This window comes from Oncorhynchus keta, chromosome 19 (assembly GCF_023373465.1).
Source record: "Oncorhynchus keta strain PuntledgeMale-10-30-2019 chromosome 19, Oket_V2, whole genome shotgun sequence".
Classification (NCBI taxonomy): Eukaryota; Metazoa; Chordata; class Actinopteri; order Salmoniformes; family Salmonidae; genus Oncorhynchus; species Oncorhynchus keta.
In genome coordinates this window covers 70,753,034-70,770,412 of record NC_068439.1, presented here as the reverse complement: position 1 = coordinate 70,770,412, position 17,379 = coordinate 70,753,034, and the positions used below count along the sequence as shown (strand labels likewise).

General features: G+C 42.8%; 1 protein-coding gene across 3 annotated transcripts in view; it reads right to left on the bottom strand.

The window, feature by feature from the left end:
- Positions 1-8,681: 8,681 nt before the first annotated feature.
- The window catches only part of LOC118398805 (palmitoyltransferase ZDHHC14-like), a 29,647-nt gene continuing 20,949 nt past the window's right edge, over positions 8,682-17,379 (bottom strand). For 2 of the 3 annotated variants that reach the window (XM_052471225.1, XM_052471227.1), the window contains 3 exons: positions 16,980-17,089; positions 14,213-14,315; positions 8,682-13,064 (listed from right to left, as the gene is read on the bottom strand). In XM_052471225.1, the coding sequence (XP_052327185.1) occupies positions 12,642-13,064; positions 14,213-14,315; positions 16,980-17,089 (636 nt within the window). In that variant the 3' untranslated portion in view covers positions 8,682-12,641. The remainder of the gene's footprint in view (positions 13,065-14,212; positions 14,316-16,979; positions 17,090-17,379) is intronic. The other variant, XM_052471226.1, reaches the window with a different exon arrangement.

Here is a 17,379-nt window from a genome sequence, read left to right as displayed (position 1 = left end):
AGAATTGGTCAAAGCGACAGTGATAGTTGAGTTCAACCATTGAGATAAAAATTCTCGTGACAGTGTCCCATTTCGCTGACGACCTTTCCGGCTCCGCCCACCGACATCCTATTAAGGAAAACAAGAGCAAAGAGAAAGAATGCGGCAGACAGAGTGGGAGGGTCCTAACATTACAAATAACTCCATCAGAACATTAAGTAGCAGCCTACCTGTTGGCTCTTGGTCGTTGTAGTCTATCCTTAAACTTTTTATTCCATAATTTTAATTCCATCTATTGATTTTTATTTTTTATTTCACCTTTATTTAACCAGGTAGGCAGGTTGAGAACAAGTTCTCATTTGCAACTGCGACCTGGCCAAGATAAAGCATAGCAGTGTGAACAGACAACACAGAGTTACACATGGAGTAAACAATTAACAAGTCAATAACACAGTAGAAAAAAAGGGGAGTCTATATACAATGTGTGCAAAAGGCATGAGGAGGTAGGCGAATAATTACAATATTGCAGATTAACACTGGAGTGATAAATGATCAGATGATCATGTACAGGTAGAGATATTGGTGTGCAAAAGAGCAGAAAAGTAAATAAATAAAAACTGTGGGGATGAGGTAGGTGAAAATGGGTGGGCTATTTACCAAGAGATTATGTACAGCTGCAGCGATCGGTTAGCTGCTCAGATAGCTGATGTTTGAAGTTGGTGAGGGTGATAAAAGTCTCCAACTTCAGCGATTTTTGCAATTCGTTCCAGTCACAGGCAGCAGAGTACTGGAACGAAAGGAGGCCGAATGAGGTGTTGGCATTAGATATTTCATAACTTTTGCCACACGGAGGCTCTGTGACTGTAGCCTTTTGCTGCTTTAATGACAAGCTACATGCCAGTGGACACTCCTCAGAGGAGGAAGGGGAAGACAATCCTCAGTGAATTTCATAAAAAAGTACATTATTTAAAAAGTTACCCTAGCTAAAACTAAGGAGATGATTGTGGATTTCAGGAAACAGCAGAGGGAACACCCCCCTATCCACATCGATGGAACAGTAGTGGAGAGGGTAGCAAGTTTTAAGTTCCTCGGCATACACATCACAGACAAACTGAATTTGTCCACTCACACAGACAGCATCGTGAAGAAGGCGCAGCAGCGCCTCTTCAACCTCAGGAGGCTGAAGAAATTCGGCTTGTCACCTAAAGCACTCACAAACTTCTACAGATGCACAATCGAGAGCATCCTGGCGGGCTGTATCACCGCCTGGTACGGCAACTGCTCCGCCCTCAACCGTAAGGCTCTCCAGAGGGTAGTGAGGTCTGCACAACGCATCACCGGGGGCAAACTACCTGCCCTCCAGGACACCTACACCACCCGATGTTACAGGAAGGCCATAAAGATCATCAAGGACATCAACCACCCGAGCCACTGCCTGTTCACCCCGCTATCATCCAGAAGGCGAGGTCAGTACAGGTGCATCAAAGCTGGGACCGAGAGACTGAAAAACAGCTTCTATCTCAAGGCCATCAGACTGTTAAACAGCCACCACTAACATTGAGTGGCCGCTGCCAACACACTGACACTGACTCAACTCCAGCCACTTTAATAATGGGAATTGATGGGAATGATGTAAATATATCACTAGCCACTTTAAACAATGCTACCTTATATAATGTTACTTACCCTACATTATTCATCTCATATGCATACGTATATACTGTACTCTATATCATCGACTGCATCCTTATGTAATACATGTATCACTAGCCACTTTAACTATGCCACTTTGTTTACATACTCATCTTATATGTATATACTGTACTAGATACCATCTACTGTATCTTGCCTATGCTGCTCTGTACCATCACTCATTCATATATCCTTATGTACATATTCTTTATCCCCTTACACTGTGTATAAGACAGTAGTTTGGGAATTGTTAGTTAGATTACTTGTTGGTTATTACTGCATTGTCGGAACTAGAAGCACAAGCATTTCGCTACACTCGCATTAACATCTGCTAACCATGTGTATGTGACAAATAAAATTGGATTTGATTTGATTTTAAATATATTCATGACACCAAATAATTTATTTAAACACACTTTTGCAATGAAGGTCTACAGTAACCTCAACAGCACTGTTGGGTAGCACCATGGTGTAGCCAAAGGACAGCTAGCTTCTGTCCTCCTCATGGACTTCAATACAAAAACCTAGGAGGCTCATGGTTCTCAAACCCTTCCATAGACTTACACAGTAATTAGGACAACTTCCGGGGGATGTCCTTCAACATGTCAGAGTTCTTGCAGCATGAACTGCTATGTTGTCCACCCAATCAAAAAAATCAGAGAATTAATCTAATACTGAAAGCATAAACTACAGCTAGCTAGCACTGCAGTACATCAAATGTGAATAGTTTACTCAGTGTTCAACTATTGTTTTTTTAACAAAGGAAGAGAGAGCAACTGTATATTTCCCACTTAGCTAGCAAATGCAGCTAACTACTTTTGCCTACTCAAACAATAGGTTCAAACAGAGGGATGCTCTTTTAGCTAGCAGGCAATGACTATCCATTACAAGGTAAGCTTTTGGTTTTATTCATCGTCACTGGGGCCTTCCGGTGTAACTGGTAAACTACTTACTGACTGTACACTAACATTACTGCATCATTGTAGCAGGTTAACTAATGCATTAGTTCTATTAGCTATGCTGACTATGATGTTAATATAGCAAATATGGTGACAACGATGTCGGCTGTGTGCAGCAGTAATGATATGGTTTTGATTTGTTTTCTCTCACTTGGTCACATACAGCTGATGTGTTGTTCATTGAAGTCCACAAGCAAAGGGACAAGGTGAAAGGAGGAGCGCATAGATGCAAGAAGGAATACAATGTGGCTGCTATGAAAGTGAACCGTATTTACGTGTGATCAGGGGTGTATTCATTCCACTGATTCTGTTGAAAAACATTTCTTAAACGGAAGCAAACGGAACAAAACAGGGATAAACATACCTGAATTTTCCCAAGAGAAACCGGTTTTCAACAGTTCGACTAATAATAACACCCTATATCAGATAGATGCAGGCAAGTGTGCAAAGCGGTATTTAATGTGTCGTCCTACATCTTAAACGTCACCAACCACCACTGCTACACTCCACTCTTGTGAAAAGCAAGAGCAGCAGTATAAATTATACAATTTCTCTCTACTGCAGCATTTGTGTTCGGATCTATAAGTCAGTTAAAATTACACATACCCGAGACCGGTGACAAAGTCAGATTCAACCCAGACATTTAGAATTCTAGATCCGGACCCGCTCGGGTCGCTGGTATTTGAGTAAAGATGGATCCGTGAAGACCTCTAATCCCCATCCTCCCGGTACAGAATGTCAATTTCATAGTCGTGGCAGGCTGTGTAAGAGCTATTGAAAGATTGAAAGTCAAATTATATATATATTTTTTTAGAATTTATGGATTGTTCTCCATCCACCCAATTCAGACTATGCCATCTTCAGTCATGGCATGCTTGGTGAAAACCGAATACCCAATATAAAACACATTTTACCTTGGTAATTATGACCTAACCAGTTGAAGAACGTCCCAGTTTTAATTTACTTAAAAACATTGCATGCACGTGCCTGACCTACATAGCTACTTCAGAAAGGTATGGTAGCTATTGGGACTGTTCAGGTACCAAAAGCCATCAAACCATTTGTTTTGAAGCTTCATATCAACCTGGTAAATTATTTTAAAAAATATTTTATTTAACTAAGCAAGTCAGTAAATGTTTTACATCATCTAGGTATATGATGTAGCCTAACTGGCATTATGCTGTCAAGGCCTTTAACCGAATGTTATTTACGTCGAGTTTAATTCTACAGGAGACGTGCATTCACTTGAGGGACATTTTAGTTAGGAACACAAGTTTGACCCGTTGTGATGTGGCCCATAGTGTGAAAAGTTTGTTTTGTCACCTCAAATTGTAGAACTCCGGTCCACTTCCACCTGGTGTAGTGAACACCAGAGGCCCACTAGCCAACGGAAGGAAGTCACTTTTTCCACATGAAATAAAGGCAAATACATTTTTGCAAAGACTGCTAACATGGTGGTGCTTTTGAAGAGCATTTTCAAGTCCACGCAATGGGATTGTTTAACACTGCATGGAGTGTCTGCCAACATGTATAACAAGGAATAAAATCATATCAAACATGCCCAAATTCTGTCCTTTACAAGCCAATTATGATTAGTCTCTGTAATGAGAGCAAAATATCTACTTTCTGACAGGCAGTTCTTTCAACGTCAGGTGACTTGGTTAGTTGTTGTTCCATTATATATTCTATGATTCTGACGTGAAGCAGCTGTGCTGCTGACATAATACATCACACATTTGATTAGAACAAAATAGGCAAATTAGATTTTTGATTTCAAATCAGATTCAGATTCAGATTCACCATTACCGCAAGCTTTGAAGGACTGTGATGTACTTTTCCACAACTTAAAGGTTCACACTATACAGAGAAACATGAGTGCCAGAGGTTTATCATATACAGTGACCTTTGGAAAGTTCAGACACCTTGACTTTTTCCAAATTTCGTAACGTTACAGCCTTATTCTAAAATGTGTTAAATTGTATTTCTTTCCCTGATCAACCTACATACAGTACACCATAATGACAAAGCAAAAACAGCTTATATAAAAAAAATACATGTAGAAAAAAATATCACAATTACTTAAGTATTCTAACCCTTTACTCAGTACTTTGTTGAAGCGCCTTTGGCAGTGATTACAGTCTCAAGCATTCTTGGGTATAATGCTACAAGCTTGGCATACATATATTTGGGGAGTTTCTCCCATTCTTCTCTGCAGATCCTTTCAAGCTCTGTCAGGTTAGATGGAGTGTTGCTGCACAGCTATTTTCAGGTCTCTCCAGAGATGTTCGATCGGGTTCAAGTTTGGACTCTGACTGGGTAACTCAAGGACATTCAGAGACTTGTCACGGTAGTTGTCAAATCAAATGTATTTATAAAGCCCTTCTTACATCAGCTGATATCGCAAAGTGCTGTACAGAAACCCAGCCTAAAACCCCAAACAGCAAGCAATGCAGGTGTAGAAGAACGGTGGCTAGGAAAAACTCCCTAGAACCTGTTGGAACCAGAAACGGTTGGAAGGTGAACCTTCGCCCCAGTCTGAGATCCTGAGCGCTCTGGAGCAGGTTTTCATCAAGGATCTCTCTGTACTTTGCTCCTTTCATCTTTGCCTTGATCCTGACTAGTCTCCCAGTCCCTACCGCTGAAAAACATCCCCACAGCATGATGCTGCCACCACCAAGCTTCACCATAGGGACGCTTGGCATTGAGGCCAAAGTGTTCCAATTTGGTTTCATCAGACTAGATAATCTTGTTTCTCAGGGTCCGAGAGTCCTGTAGGTGCCTCAAACTCCAAGCGGGTTGTCATGTTCCTTTTACTGAGGAGTGGCTTCTGTCTGGCCACTCTATCTTAAATGCTTGATTGGCGGTGTGCTGCAGAGATGGTTGTCCTTCTGGAAGGTTCTCCCAACTCCACAGAGGAGCTCCAGAGCTCTGTCAGAGTGACCATCGGGTTCTTGGTCACCTCCCTGACCATGGCCCTTCTACCCCAATTGCTCAGCTTGGCCGGGCGGCCAGCTCTAGGTTCCAAACTTCTTCCATTTAAGAATGATGGAGGCCACTGTGTTCTTGGGGACCTTCAATGCTGCAGACATTTTTTGGTACCATTCCCCAGATCTGTGCCTCGACACAATCCTGTCTCTGAGTTCGACCTCATGGCTTGGTTTTTTCTCTGACATGCACTGTCAGCTGTAGGACTTTATATAGACAGGTGTGTGCCTTTCCAAATCATGTCCAATCAATTGAATTTACTACAGGTTGACTCCAATCAAGTTGTAGAAACATCAAGGATGATCAATGGAAATAGGATGCACCTGAGCTCAATTTCAAGTCTCATAGCAAAGGGCCTGAATACTTATGTAAATAATCTGGTTTTTATTTTTAATATATTGGCAAAAATGTATAAAAACATGTTTTCGTTTTGTGTATAGATTGATGAGGAATTTGTCATTTAATACATTTTAGAATACGGCTGTAACAAAATGTGGAAAAAGGGAAGGGGCCCGAATACTTTCCGAATGCACTGTGTGCGCGAGTCAGGGTTGGGGTGGATTCTATTTCAATTCCAGTCAATTCAGGAAGCACACCTACATTCCAATTCCAATTCTCTCCATGCTTTTCAATTAGGAAACATGTTCAAGGTGAGTTTAGTGTACTTTTTAAAATTAAAATGGAATTGACCCCAACCCTGGTGTGAGTGCTTGGTTTGGGGTTTGGCTTTGACGCTCTCGGTTAATTAGTGGACTACTAATCGAGCTGCACTGATCAAGTGTTTTGGGACGCGTTTAATGTAATTAGCAAATTTTTACGAATCTGTTGAAGCAGGTATGTGTAACATGATAAACAGGTGTGTTAGCCTCTACGGGATAGTTTCACATTTCCACAAACCTCAAAGTTTTTCCGTTCAAATGGTATCAAGAATATGCATATCCTTGCTTCAGGTCCTGAGCTGCAGGCAGTTAGATTTGGTTATGTCATTTCAGGTGAACATTGAGAAAAAATGGTCCGATCCTTAACCAAAAAGCCTATTATTAATTTGAGGCAACTCAGGCCAGTGCGATCAGGTCAATATTGAGATATTAATACTATAATCAGGTACAGATTACGATACGTTTTGTAATAATAATGATCACCATAATGCAATCAAAATAGCAATACTGTAAACTATCAATGCTTGTTATTTGATTTTGATTTGATTGTTATTTAAGCGCGCGCTGTACCCATCCAACTTTTCAGCCCTGGAATGTGAAAGCATTCCTAGCTGGTTATTTAACTATCTAGACTTTACGGCTAAATATTTTATTCCATGAGCATCAAAAATGGATGAAAGCTTATCTTGTTTAATACAGTTCAAAGCTGTTACACTCCTTCAATCTAATAGCACATAATGTTATATGTTATACAATATACTATGCAGTACAAGAGTGAGCTTGTATAGTCAGGTAATTCTCTATCTTCCAGGATGAATGATACTCTTGTCTATCCTTGCTAACTGACCAAAAAGGTGCATTATTTTATGTATAGGATATACTGGGAAGTGTGGCTGAACTGACAATGACTTATATAGCAACTATTTCATCCGTATCGCGGAAGTATGAATTTCAGCACCCCGTGGATGGACCGCAGTTGCATAGGACAGTTTTCAGAATTGCCATTTCTACAAGCATCGACTGATGGTTACTCAATGTTGTTGCTAGCAAATCGCGTGACCAGTTATCAGTACTCAACTCCGCTTCAATATAAGAGAATGGAGTTCTGCATTCCTCAGCTACGTTTACCGTGATTGCAGTCGCCGCTAACATTGCCTTTAAATTTCATCACGTATCCTCACCTACGGTAAACGCTGCATATGTCGGCTCAATCGGAAATAACCTTTACATTTATATTGCGCAATCTGTAAAGCCAGCGATAAAAATTGAATAGAGACTTTAACCACCAGGGAATTGATCATACGCATGACCTCCTGACATTTCCAGAGCACAGGTCTGCTATAAGCCATATCTAATTAAACTTGTATTGAATTATCAGGGAGCCCCTTGAACAAACCGTTTGGTGGTCGTTAACATTCCAATACAGGTTCCCACAGAGATATGCCTGATATGTCATTTTAAGGTAGATTTTTTTTGCATCTGCCACCAGTGTATTGTATAATTTCTGTCCCCAAAACTGAAGTTTTATTTTTGAATATCATGTATCACTGATATTAACAATAGCCCACAAGCTTTACCATAGGAAATTATTAAAGTATGTAAAGATGTGAAACAATAATAAACTAACAAATTCATATCTGTTATTAGTTGTGTATTGTGTATTCTCTTTGAGTAGATATTTCAGTTTAGCCTGAGAGCCAGTCTATTTGTGCCATCATTGGCTTGAAATATGAGCAATGGAGTTGGCAGGAGAACAAACAGATCTGGGATCAGGCTACAGTACTTTCAGTACAGATTAGCCTGAGGGCAAGTGCATCTTCTGTCCTCAGTGTATCCACTAGAGGGCAGTATACAGCCTCAGTCTCTGCCACCTCTAAGAATAGCATCCACATCATCCTCTCACTCGCCATACATACAGCAGATCCCTCAGAGCTGGCATAGCCATGCAGACATACCAGTACCTACACATCTGTCACTGCCGACAACTGGCCTGCAGGCATTCATTCAGTAATACACTCGAGAGCAAGGTACTGAAGAAGCTATTAGAATGGAGTTGCCTAAAAGCATTTCTGCCAATAGATTAGAGATTGGATTCATTCAGATCAAGTGTTCAGATCAAGTGTTAACCGGCGATAGCAGACACCCATAGCGGCTGTTTCGGCGCTGTTGGAAGTGGAACTGCATTGGGGCAAATGCTTTATATATACACACTAGATGACTGATAGGAGGCACTGTGTTGACCCCACCGTGCCTCCATCTTGGCTCTCCTCCATTGTAACATATTTTAGAACCTATAGAAATGCATTCATTAATGTCTACATACAATTTTGCCACATGTATTATTTTAAACACCTTAATGCACACTTTTAAATGATGTTATGTGAGCTAAACATACAAATAAAATAAAACATATTAAAAAACATTTTATTGAAGTATACATTTTTAGAGATGACCAATGTTACTGTCCCCACTACAACAACACACATAATGAAATACATGTAATTTTGTCCTTGAAACATTTAATTGAAATACTGTGGAATTCCATTAATTCCTATGGAAGACTGCTCTTACTGGGGACTGACAATACAGCCGACCGGTGGCTTCAAAGAATCTCAATGGCCAATGCATAGCATCAGCAATCCAGGGTTTATATCCAGTACCAGTCAAAAGTTTGGACACACCTACCCATTCAAGGCTTTTTCTTTATTTTTACTATTTTCTACATTGTAGAATAATAGTGAAAACATCAAAACTATGAAATAACACATATGGAATCATGTAATAACCAAAAAAGTGTTAAACAAATCAAAATATATTTTATATATAAGATTCTTCAAGGTAGCCGCCATTTGCCTTGATGACAGCTTTGCACACGCTTGGCATCCTCTCAACCAGGTTCACCTGGAATGCTTTTCCAAACAGTTTTGAAGGAGTTCCCACATACACTGAGCACTTGTTGGCTGCTTTTCCTCCACTCTGCTGTCCCTCATTCCAAACCATCTCAATTTGGTTGAAGTTGGGTGATTGTGGAGGACAGGTCATCTGATACAGCAGTCCATCACTCTCCTTCTTGGTCAAATAGCCCTTACACAGTCTGGAGGTGTGTTGGGTCATTGTCCTGTTGAAAAACAAATGATAGTGGGACTAAGCGCAAACCAGATGGGATGCCGTATCGCTGCAGAATGCTGTGGTAGCCATGCCGGTTAAGTGGGCCTTCACAACATCACACCTCCCCCTCCATGCTACACCACGGGAACCACACATGCGGAGGTCATCCGTACACCTACTCTGTGTCTCACAAAGACACTGTGATTGGAACAAAAACTCTCAAATTTAGACTCATCAGACCAAAGTACAGATTTCCACCGGTCGAAATGTCCATTGCTCATGTTTCTTGGTCCAAGCAAGTCTCTTGTTGTTGGTGTCCTTTAGTAGTGATTTCTTTGCAGCAATTCGACCATGAAGGCCTGATTCACACAATCTCCTCTGAACAGTTGATGTTGAGATGTGTCTATTACTTGAACTCTGTGAAGCAGTTATTTGGGCTGTAATTTCTGAGGCTGGTAACTCTAATGAACTTATCCTCTGCAGCAGAGGTAACTCTGTGTCTTCCTTTCCTGTGGCGGTCATCATGAGAGCTAGTTTCATCAAAGCGCTTGATGGTTTTTGTGACTGCACTTCAAGAGTTACTTAAAAAGTTCTTGAAATATTCCGGATTGACTGACCTTCATGTCTTAAAGTAATGATGGACTGTCATTTCTCTTTACTTATTTGAGCTGTCATAATATGAACTTGGTCTTTTACCAAATAGGTAATCTTCTGTATACCACCCTTACCTTGTCACAACACAACTGATTGGCTCAAACACATTAAGAAGGAAAGAAATTCCTAAATTAACTTTTAACAAGGCACACCTGTTCATTGAAATGCATTCCTCATGAAGCTGGTTGAGAGAATGCCAAGAGTGTGCAAAGCTGTGATCAAGGCAAACGGTGGCTGCCTTGAAGAATCTCAAATATAAAATATATTTTGATTTGTTTAACACATTTTTGGTGACTACATGATTCCATGTGTTATTTCATAGTTTTGATATCTTCACTATTATTCTACAATGTAGAAAATAGTAAAAAATAAAGAAAAACCCTGGAATGAGTAGGTGTCTCCAAACTTTTGACTGGTACTGTACATCATTGGTTGGAGTCTTTAAATTAGTGAGCAGCTGCTCTTGCAATCATTGTCACAAAATTCCACCTCCGACACAACCAAAACAACCACTGTGCAGATGTTGGCTAAAGCGGATCTGATTGAAGAAAGTAGCAAAATGCCGGTAACATTCCCTGATTCCAATGTTTTTTAGAAATCCTGGTTGAAGGATTCATTAGCCGCAGTAAACTTGAGAAAATATGTGTTGTACCAGATTTAGCTAATAGCTAATTTCTGTCTGCAAAGGGTATTCACTGAAAAGGGCATAGCCGCGGGAAATAGTTTGGGGGTGCTAAGATTTTTGCCCGCGCTGCAGACAGCTATATCGGTCCGCTAATACAGGACTATTAAGAGGCCCAGTGCACTACTTTTGTGAAAAAATATTTTCTTCCCAAGGCTATGGAAAAGGGAATTGTGTTTTGTATTTCTGCCAAGTGACTGCACAGGCTGGTTGAATAAATTAAATCCACTCATAAAAATATGTGAATTTATTCATTAAAAATAAGTAAATGAGAATTTCTTGGTACAATCATCACATTACTTATTATCTCTGTCCCAAATGGCACCCTTTTCCCTATATAGTGCATAACTTTTGCCAAAGTCCTTTTGGCCCTGGTAAAAAGTGACTGCACAGGCTGGTTGAATAAATGAAATCCACTCTTGTACATAAAAATATGCAAATGCATTCATTAAAAAATAAGTAAATGAGGCCTCCCGGGTGGCGCAGTGCCACCAGAGACCCTGGGTTCTAGCCCAGGCTCTGTCGTAACCGGCCGCGACCGGGAGGTCCGTGAGGTGACGCACAATTGGCCTAGCGTCGTCCGGGTTAGGGAGGGCTTGGCCGGTAGGGATATCCGTGTCTCATCGCGCACCAGCAACTCCTGTGGCGGACCATGCGCAGTGCGTGCTAACCAAGGTTGCCAGGTGCATGGTGTTTCCTCTGACACATTGGTGCGGCTGGCTTCTGGGTTGGATGCGCGCTGTGTTAAGAAGCAGTGCGGCCTGGTTGGGTTGTGTATCGGAGGACGCATGACTTTCAACCTTCGTCTCTCCCGAGCCCGTACGGGAGTTGCAGCGATGAGACAAGTTAGTAGCTACTAAAAAAAAAAAAAAAAATTGGATACCATGAAATTGGGGAGAAAAAGGGGTAAAAAAAATATATATATAAGTAAATGAGAATTTCTTGGTACAATCATCACATTACTTATTATCTCTGTCCCAAATGGAACCCTATTCCCTATATAGTGCATTACTTTTGCCAATGTCCTTTTGGCCCTGGTAAAAAGTAGTGCACTAAATAGAGAGGGTGCTATTTGGGATGCAGCCATGATGTTTTGGCATCACATTTGAACGAAACAAAAAGGTAATGCGGCTAGCGTCACACCGACACCGGAACGGACTGATGAACACTACCAATCAACACATACAGTGTTGACACAATCTGAAACAGGAAGTGACATCTACTGTGTTCAGGGCCAACACTGCTTGGCTGTTTCCATTACTATTGTATAAAAGAGTGTCACTTGACTCGGGACACATGACACAGATATCAAACTATAAACAATTCCTATATTTAGACCTGATTCATGTCTTTCCAGCTAATCAACAGACCTTGTCCCGCTGTGCGTGTCCTTGGATGTCAGCAAACCAAAATGGCAACTGCCTTGGTACGAGTCAGTTTCATTTCCGGACAATGACCGCCTAGTCCAGGTAGATGGTTTCCCCCAAAAGAGCACAAGTCGTGAGCCTTGGGCAGAAGCCTGGACCTGTATCGAGGCCTGGTAGACTCCTGGTAGGGCACTAGGTATACTACTGTGAAGAGGAAGGGGGATTCAGAAGCTTGATTTTGGTCCCGGTCAAGTGCAGTGGAGACTGAGGCTCTGTTTGTTTGGCACTAGAATAGCTTATCCCAACAGGTGGGGGGCACAAATCTGGATGGGAAGGAGGGAGGGAGGGCTGGGATGGAATGTTAGGGGAACAGGAATTATGGCTGTGGTACTGAGCCGGCAGTGTGGAGCGGGGGGGCTGGGGTAGCGTCCTAAATGGCACGCTATTCCCTATATAGTGCACAACTTTTTTAAAGTAGTGCTACATATTGAATAGGTTATCATTTGGCACGCTGACAGAGTCTGAGTAGTGATTCCAAAAAGCCAGGGGGAGAGTCTCAGACAGAGCTGAGTTTGACCAGGCCCCTGACAGAGTCCTCGTGCAGAGAGTCCTGGCTGGCAGGGTCGTAGAGCTGGGCCGGGTTCATGTGTCCCCCGTGGGTCATGTGGGCGGGGCAGGGCAGAGGCAGAGGCATGGGGCCGGGCGAGGGCGTCTCCTCAGGGCTGACAAAGTGATGGTGGTGGCAGTGGGTGTCTGGGTCCCTCAGGGTCAGCATGTCCCCCGCACAGCCCAGGCCGGGCATGGAGGAGGGCAGGGAGGGCTGGCTGGGGGTCAGTGAGGCACAGGGGCCCCCCAGGGAACTCTTCCCAGGGAGAGTGGGTCCCTCTCCGCCCATCATGACAGGGTCGCTGTGGAGCAGAGGGGTAGCGGCAGCCTGCAAAACGAATTTGGTGCTCTGAATGCAGTGCTCTTGGTCACACTGAGGAGACAGAGAAAGTGACAGGAGATATAGATGAAGGAAAGAGACGGGAAAAAACAGTAGGAGAATGATATGTTTTTGAGGAGGGACAAGAAATACACACATATAAAAAGGTTAACAGACAAAAGAGGAAGAAAGTTAGTGAAACAAGGTCTTCCATAAAACATCCCATTACTACAGAATCATTAGCATGTATAATCAACTTATACCTCATTCAACTCAACACATTTTGAGATTGCCCAATGTTGCTTCCTTTTTCCCCCCGAACATTTTCATAATCTCTGCACGGGCGTACGGACAAAGTTACTTGTTCTCACAGCTGCCTGTTTCAAGCAAGGCTTTATGCACATAAGGAACTAGCAGGAAGACTATGATTATTCTGCTTGAGATAAAAAAAATAATTAAAAAAGACTATTTGAAACCACTGCAGGGAGAGGATCCACAGACTGAGGGGGATAATACACATCAGCATTCATCAGATTACTGACAGTGAATTCAAAAATGGATATATTTAGATGGAGGGTGATAGGATTACCTGAGAAGTGAGAAGTTACACCCCGATGAACCAATGAACAAAAACACAGAAGCTGTGTTCATTCACTATTAAATACTGGATCACAGGGTAAAGCCCACTGCGACCACCAGCAGAGAGAGAGCGAGGGAGAGAGAAAAGGGACAGAGAAAAGGGACAGAGCAAGAGAGAAAAGAGAGGCGAGAGAGAGAGGCAGAGAGAGGCAGAGAGAGAGAGGCGAGAGAGAGAGGCAGAGAGGCAGAGAGAGAGAGGCAGAGAGAGGCAGAGAGAGAGAGGCAGAGAGGCAGAGAGAGAGAGAGAGAGAGAGAAGGGATTCTGAGCCCAATAATGACATGAATAGAGACAGATGACTGCTCTCTGTTGGTCGTAATTATAACACAGTCCAGTTCAAAGAGCCATTTGTAAGTGAGAGCACTTAAGTGAGTTGCTGACATCATAAGGGGAGTCCACTTTGAAATAACTTTCAAAGCGTTTCTCAGTGGTTATAAATACTGAAGTGCCAACTCAGTCCTGTGAAACAGTAAAACCACAGATTGCATTAAGAAAGTGCTCTCTCTCTCGCTCTCCCGAACACACCCACATCTCCCTCTTCCTATTTCTCACACACACAACCTACCATGTGAGATTGAAGCTGGGTGGAGGTGTATATGCTGCTCCCGTTGGAGTGTGACACAGGCTGGGGTGTGTCTGGCTGGATGAAGCCTCTTCTGTCAATAAGACTAGAAATAAAAGACATGGCACATGAGCAGAGGTCTTGAAATGTGTGTGTACCTGCAAAAGTGTCTGTGTTCACGCTTCAGTGTTTGTGTGAGTTTGTTTCTCTCTGTGTGTGTGTGTGTGTGTGTGTGTGTGTGTGTGTGTGTGTGTGTGTGTGTGTGTGTGTGTGTGTGTGTGTGTGTGTGTGTGTGTGTGTGTGTGTGTGTGTGTGTGTGTGTGAGAGAGAGAGATAAAGAGTCTGCTTTGGTGTGCATGTGTGTAACTGCAGAGTGTTTGTGTGCTTGTACTTCGGTCTGTGTATCTGCCAAGTGTGTGTGTCACCTTGGTGCAAGCATTCATACATGTGTGAAGCCTCCACACCCCCATCTCTCCATGCATACCCACACACAGAGCAGATGACAATCACCTGTCTATGGACAGAGTCAGGTCACCTGAAATTCCAAGAGAATCCAACCCAATGTACAGTACCTACCTACTGAGCAAACCACACACATACCTCAGCTATTATTACGCATACCTAAGCTATTATTACGCATACCTCAGCTATTATTACGCATACCTCAGCTATTATTACGCATACCTCAGCTATTATTACGCATACCTCAGCTATTATTACGCATACCTCAGCTATTATTTCGCATACCTCAGCTATTATTACGCATACCTCAGCTATTATTACGCATACCTCAGCTATTATTGCGCATACCTCAGCTATTATTGTGCATACCTCAGCTATTATTGCGCATACCTCAGCTATTATTGCGCATAATTAAGCTATTCCAAGCCAGATGTAACCCATTAATGTGATATACCAGCTAATGAATCAATGACAATTGTTACTCCACCAGATGTTTGAGATACTGACATGATTTTGTATCTGCGGGTAGTGTATGGAGTCAAATTTAGGCCCAAAAATAAAATGGACCCTAATGTAACTCCATAGTTTTGGTATTGTGGTGTCACTGGGGAGAGAGCAAATGACTGAATTACATTATCCTCTACAGCCAGACCATTTGCTTTAAATGCAATGACCAACCATATGCTGTGGAGATGCTTACGGTGCATGTGCCCCAAATTGCACTCTATTCCCTATATAGTGCACTACTTTTGTCAAAAGTAGTGCACTACATAGGGAACAGGTTGCAATTTGGGGTGTAGACAATGTGCTGAGCTCATCCTAATAATGTGTAAGACAAGGCTAGTTCCAGCTCCCTTGAAAGAGGACAGAAACAGAGTGTACAGTAATTATTCCTGCCTGTGTGCACTGATGGATATCTTGATTGAAAGCGTTGCTCATTTAACACAGTGGTTGACAGTTTGATTCACATAAGGGGAGCTCATTCTGTGGGTGCTGACTAATGCAGTAAGGGAGAGAAGAGGGGGAGGAGGAAGGAGAGAAGAGGAGGAGGAGGAGGAAGGGGAGAGAGAAGGAGGAGGAAGGGGAGAGAGAAGGAGGAGGAAGGGGAGAGAGGAGGAGGGAGAGAAGAGGAGGAGGGAGAGGAGGAAGGGGAGAGAGATGGAGGGAGAGAAGAGGAGGGGAGAGAGGAGGAGGAGGGAGAGAGAAGGAGGAGGAAGGAGAGAGAAGGAGGAGGAAGGAGAGAGGAGGGGAGGAGGAGGAAGGGATAGATGGATATTTTATTTTATATTTTATTAGGATATCCCCATTAGCTGTTGTGAAAGCAGCAGCTACTCTTCCTGGGGTCCACACATAACATGACACATTTTTTAGATATTTTTTTTATTTTTTAACCTTTATTTAACCAGGCAAGTCAGTTAAGAACAAATTCTTATTTTCAATGACGGCCTGGGAACAGTGGGTTAACTGCCTGTTCAGGGGCAGAACGACAGATTTGTACCTTGTCAGCTGGGGGGTTTGAACTCACAACAACGGTTACTAGTCCAAAGCTCTAACCACTAGGCTACCCTGCCGCCCCATTACATAATACAGAACATTAATAGACAAGAACATTAAGGACAGAACTACATACATTTTAAAAATGCACACGTAGCCTACATATCAATATGTACACACAAACTATCTAGGTCAAATAGCGAGTTATCAGTTATTTTAAACCATGTTTGCTGTTCATTTGAACAATATGAGATGGAAGGAAGTTCCATGCAATAAGGGCTCTATATAATACTGTATGCTTTCTGGAATTTGTTCTGGATTTGGGGACTGTGAAAAGAACCCTGGTGCATGTCTGGTGGAGAGGAGATGGGAGGGGAGAGAAGAGGAGGAGGAGGGAGAGAGACGGAGGTGAGGAGGGAGAAAGAGAGATGGAAGGGAGGGGAGGAGAGGAGAAAGAGAGATGGAGGGGAGGGGAGGAGAGAAGAGGTGGGAGAAAGATGTAGGGGAGGAGGGAGAAAGAGAGATGGAGGGGAGGGGAGGAGGGAGAAAGAGAGATGGAGGGGACGAGAGGAGGGAGGGGGGACGAGAGGAGGGAGGGGAGAGAAGAGGAGGCGGGAGAGAGATGATCTAAAACCCCTTGGATCTAAAGTTGAGCTACAGCCGTGACTGTGTTGCCCCTCAGTGCATACAAAAGTATGTGTTCTCATTGGACAAGTTTTAGGAAGTACCTCACTGTTTCAAATCGTTTTCTCCTTACTGAACACGACCAGCCTTGCTGTTAGGGTTAGTTTGGCCATGGCAGACATAGACTCACCTGGGTGGAAGAGGACCACAAAGGGCAGCACAGCAGTTGGTCAGGATGTTCCCGTAGCTGTAGGGGTTGTAGTTGTCCTTCGCCCGTTTGGTCGACCACGAGCCTTTAATCTGGAGGGGGAACATGACCCATCAGTCCAAAGGGAAGGGAACACTGCCGCTACCTCGTTCTCAAACTAAGGTGCATAAATTGAGGAGCAAACTGAAGTGAAGAGGAAATTCAGAAACTCTTGGAGGAGAGTGGATCTCGACAAATCACACCAGAGAGACAAATCGGGAGGATGAGGGAGGATGTTCGAGTGTTCAATCTAGCAGAACCTCAGCAGCGCTAGTGAAACAAATCACACCAGAGAGACAGTTCAGAAGGATGAGGGAGGATGTTCGAGTGTTAAATCTAGCAG